Source organism: Microtus ochrogaster, chromosome 16 (assembly GCF_000317375.1).
Source record: "Microtus ochrogaster isolate Prairie Vole_2 chromosome 16, MicOch1.0, whole genome shotgun sequence".
Taxonomy (NCBI): domain Eukaryota; kingdom Metazoa; phylum Chordata; class Mammalia; order Rodentia; family Cricetidae; genus Microtus; species Microtus ochrogaster.
The window spans coordinates 56,481,580-56,484,381 of record NC_022018.1 but is presented as its reverse complement, the minus strand read 5'-3'; the positions used below and the strand labels follow the sequence as shown (position 1 = coordinate 56,484,381).

Sequence of the window (2,802 nt, the reverse complement as noted above, 5' to 3'; positions counted from 1 at the left end):
GACAACAAAACTACTTTGTTTTTCGTTTTTAAAAAAATTATTTGTCAAAATTAAAAGGTACTCCTTTTTTGGAAAGTGCTCTGTTTTACGGACAACAAAACTACTTTGTTTTTCGTTTTTAAAAAAATTATTTGTCAAAATTAAAAGGTACTCCTTTTTTGGAAAGTGCTCTGTTTTACGGAGTTCTGGTCTTAACAACAGTTTTAGCATTAGCAACTTTTTGATACCCATCACTACAATTAATCCACTTGTCACTAGTATAAGAGAAGTGAACTTCCATTTCACGAGGTAGGTTAGTGGTTCGAGGCCTGTAAAAGACTTGGAGGAATCCGGCAGCAGTCACTGAGAAGTTGAAAACAGGTACCTGTGCAGCAACCGCGCGCGGTCCAAGCTTGTGGTGAAAATTCGGCATCTTTCCACATCACCAACTGTCTACCTCACTCGACCAGATATGGAAACTAACAAAAAGAAGTGTCGAAGCTTGCTCGACGCGGGTAAGGGCCAGCTCACCTTGTCCTCCGGGTCTTTTACCTCCACGAACATGCCAAGCCCAGGGGTGGCAGGCTGGTACTCCTCCCGCTGTTTGTCATACAGCTGCGTCCGATAATTTCCTGCAGACAGGAGGAAAAGGGAAGATGAGAGGAGCTCGATGAGGCGCGGGGTTGGCTCCCGACAGGGCAGAGCCAGACCAGCTACCTCAGACAGTTCGCATCCCCCAGCCCCAAGACCACTGACTTTTCCCAAACGTTCCCCTTCGCCCCCGCACCGATGACCATGGTCTCGTCCGGAATTTCCTCAATAAAGCACTTCTTCTCTGTCTCCCCAATATGGAAATAGAGCGCGTCTCCACGGGCTGCAAACCACAACAGCAGCAGGAAGGCCCGCAGCCCTCTTCCCAGCGAGAGTCCGGGTGGGGTTCCGACAACCCGCATGCCTAGCTCGGTAGCCATCTTGCCCCACCTGCCTGCGCAGGCGCAGACGGCCGAGCCACGTAGCCCAGCGGAGGCAGCCGCGGTGCCTGCCGGGACTGCGAGTTCCGCCGCCTGGACTACAAGTCCCTAAATACCCCACGCCTCCGCGCGGCAGTACCTGATTGGGGCCGATTTCTACAGGTCGCCAATGAGATCTCCATAAAGATAGGCTTTCCTTTGATTCCGCTAAATAGCGCGTTGATTGACAATGGTTGTCAGACTTTTGATATATTGTGAAACCGAGGAAGGTTTTTGAGGTCGCAGAACGAATATAAGTAGAGGCAAGATTCGTACTTGTTTCGTTCAGTAGTATTACAACTTTCCGTCTTCCTGATCCTCTCTCCTTCTCCCCATCTCTCTTTTCTTTGTTTTGAGACAGGGTCTTGCTGTGTATGTCTCCCTAACCTAGAACTTACAATGCAAACCCCTCCGGCCTCAAATTTGTAGTGTTCTGCATGTCTCTGCCTCCCAAGTGCTGGGATATGGGGCTGGAGAAATGGCTCAGAGGTTAAGAGCACTCCCTGCTCTTTCAAAGGTCCTGAGTTCAATTCCCAGAAACCACATGGTGGCTCACAACCATCTGTAATGGGGACTGGTGCCCTCTTCTGGCCTGCAGGCATACACACAGACAGAATATTGTATACATAACAAATAAATAAATATGAAAAACAAACAAACAAACAAAAAAACAAGTGCTGGGATTTAAGCATGCAGCGCTGTGTTCAGCCATCCTGCTTCCTTTTGATTACAATGTGCATGGTCTATACTTTTCCATTAGTATCTTTTTAATATATTTATGTCCTTGTATAAAAAAAAAAATGAACCTCTTATGGGCAACATAATTAAGTCATGCCTCTAAAAAGTCACTCTGCCAATCTCTACCTTTTAATTGTAGAGTTTATACCATTCACATATAATTTAATCATTGATTAGATTTATAGCTAGCATTTGTTATTTGTTTCTGTCTTGTGTTTATTGCTCACCAATACTTTTATACTTTGTTGCACTGTAGCTTGTTTTTTTCTTTCTCATCCAAGTCTCCCTATGTAACCCTGGCTGGCCTGGAACTTGATGTGTAGACCAAGCTGACTCATAGAAATACTTCTGCCTCTGCCTCCCTAGTGCTGATATTGAGTTGACCCCTTCATGCCTGTAGGGTTCCTGAAGGATACCCATCCCTCTCTAGGCCTGTTGATAGAGATAAGGAAAGCAGGGAAGTCCACACGGCAAAAAGAGGGGCCCCACATTGTAACTCGGACAAGAGTGAATGGAAAATTTCCTGAACAGCCTGATAATGCAGAGATTCCATGAAGCAGGAGATCCAGAGGGTACTATAGTACGGCTGATGGGGAAAAGCAGCAGAAAAGCTAGATCTAATCCCCCTTCAAGCCTTTGAGATACAGGACGGCAAGAGACGTAGGTCCACTGTGCCACTGGAGATCTTCCAGATGAAGTACTTGGACAAACTGTGAGCCTCAAACAATTTCCACTATAATCCGTGAGAACCAGCAGCTGCAACAGGGCCAGGCTGCATAGAAGCTCAGTTCCATCATCACCCAATCTGTCAAACACATCCCCCAGGCTTCCTGTCCTTTGGCCCCATCAGTAGCAGCTGCCTCTCTAGGGACAGTGTGTGAGTACTGCTGCTGATTGTCCTTCAGGGTTGTTTTCTCAGCCCCACCTTAGATAACCAAAAAATCTAGTGAGGCAAAAGTTGTTTAGGCTTCTTTGTGCTAATGTAGTAAGAAATTCGGCAGGGAAGGGGCTGTCCTATACAGATTGTTTGGCGACGGTCCCAGACAGGAGCTAAAATTGCAGGGATGGGAGCAAG

At 46.7% G+C, this 2,802-nt stretch overlaps 1 protein-coding gene across 1 annotated transcript in view; it reads right to left on the bottom strand.

Annotated features, from left to right (window-relative positions):
• Tmed9 (transmembrane p24 trafficking protein 9) overlaps positions 1 to 982 on the bottom strand; it is a 6,023-nt gene extending 5,041 nt beyond the window's left edge. The window contains exons 1-2 of the mRNA XM_026782931.1: positions 767 to 982; positions 511 to 611 (exon numbers count right to left, since the gene is read on the bottom strand). Of these exons, the coding sequence (XP_026638732.1) occupies positions 511 to 611; positions 767 to 950 (285 nt within the window). The 5' untranslated portion in view covers positions 951 to 982. The remainder of the gene's footprint in view (positions 1 to 510; positions 612 to 766) is intronic.
• Positions 983 to 2,802: the final 1,820 nt, after the last annotated feature.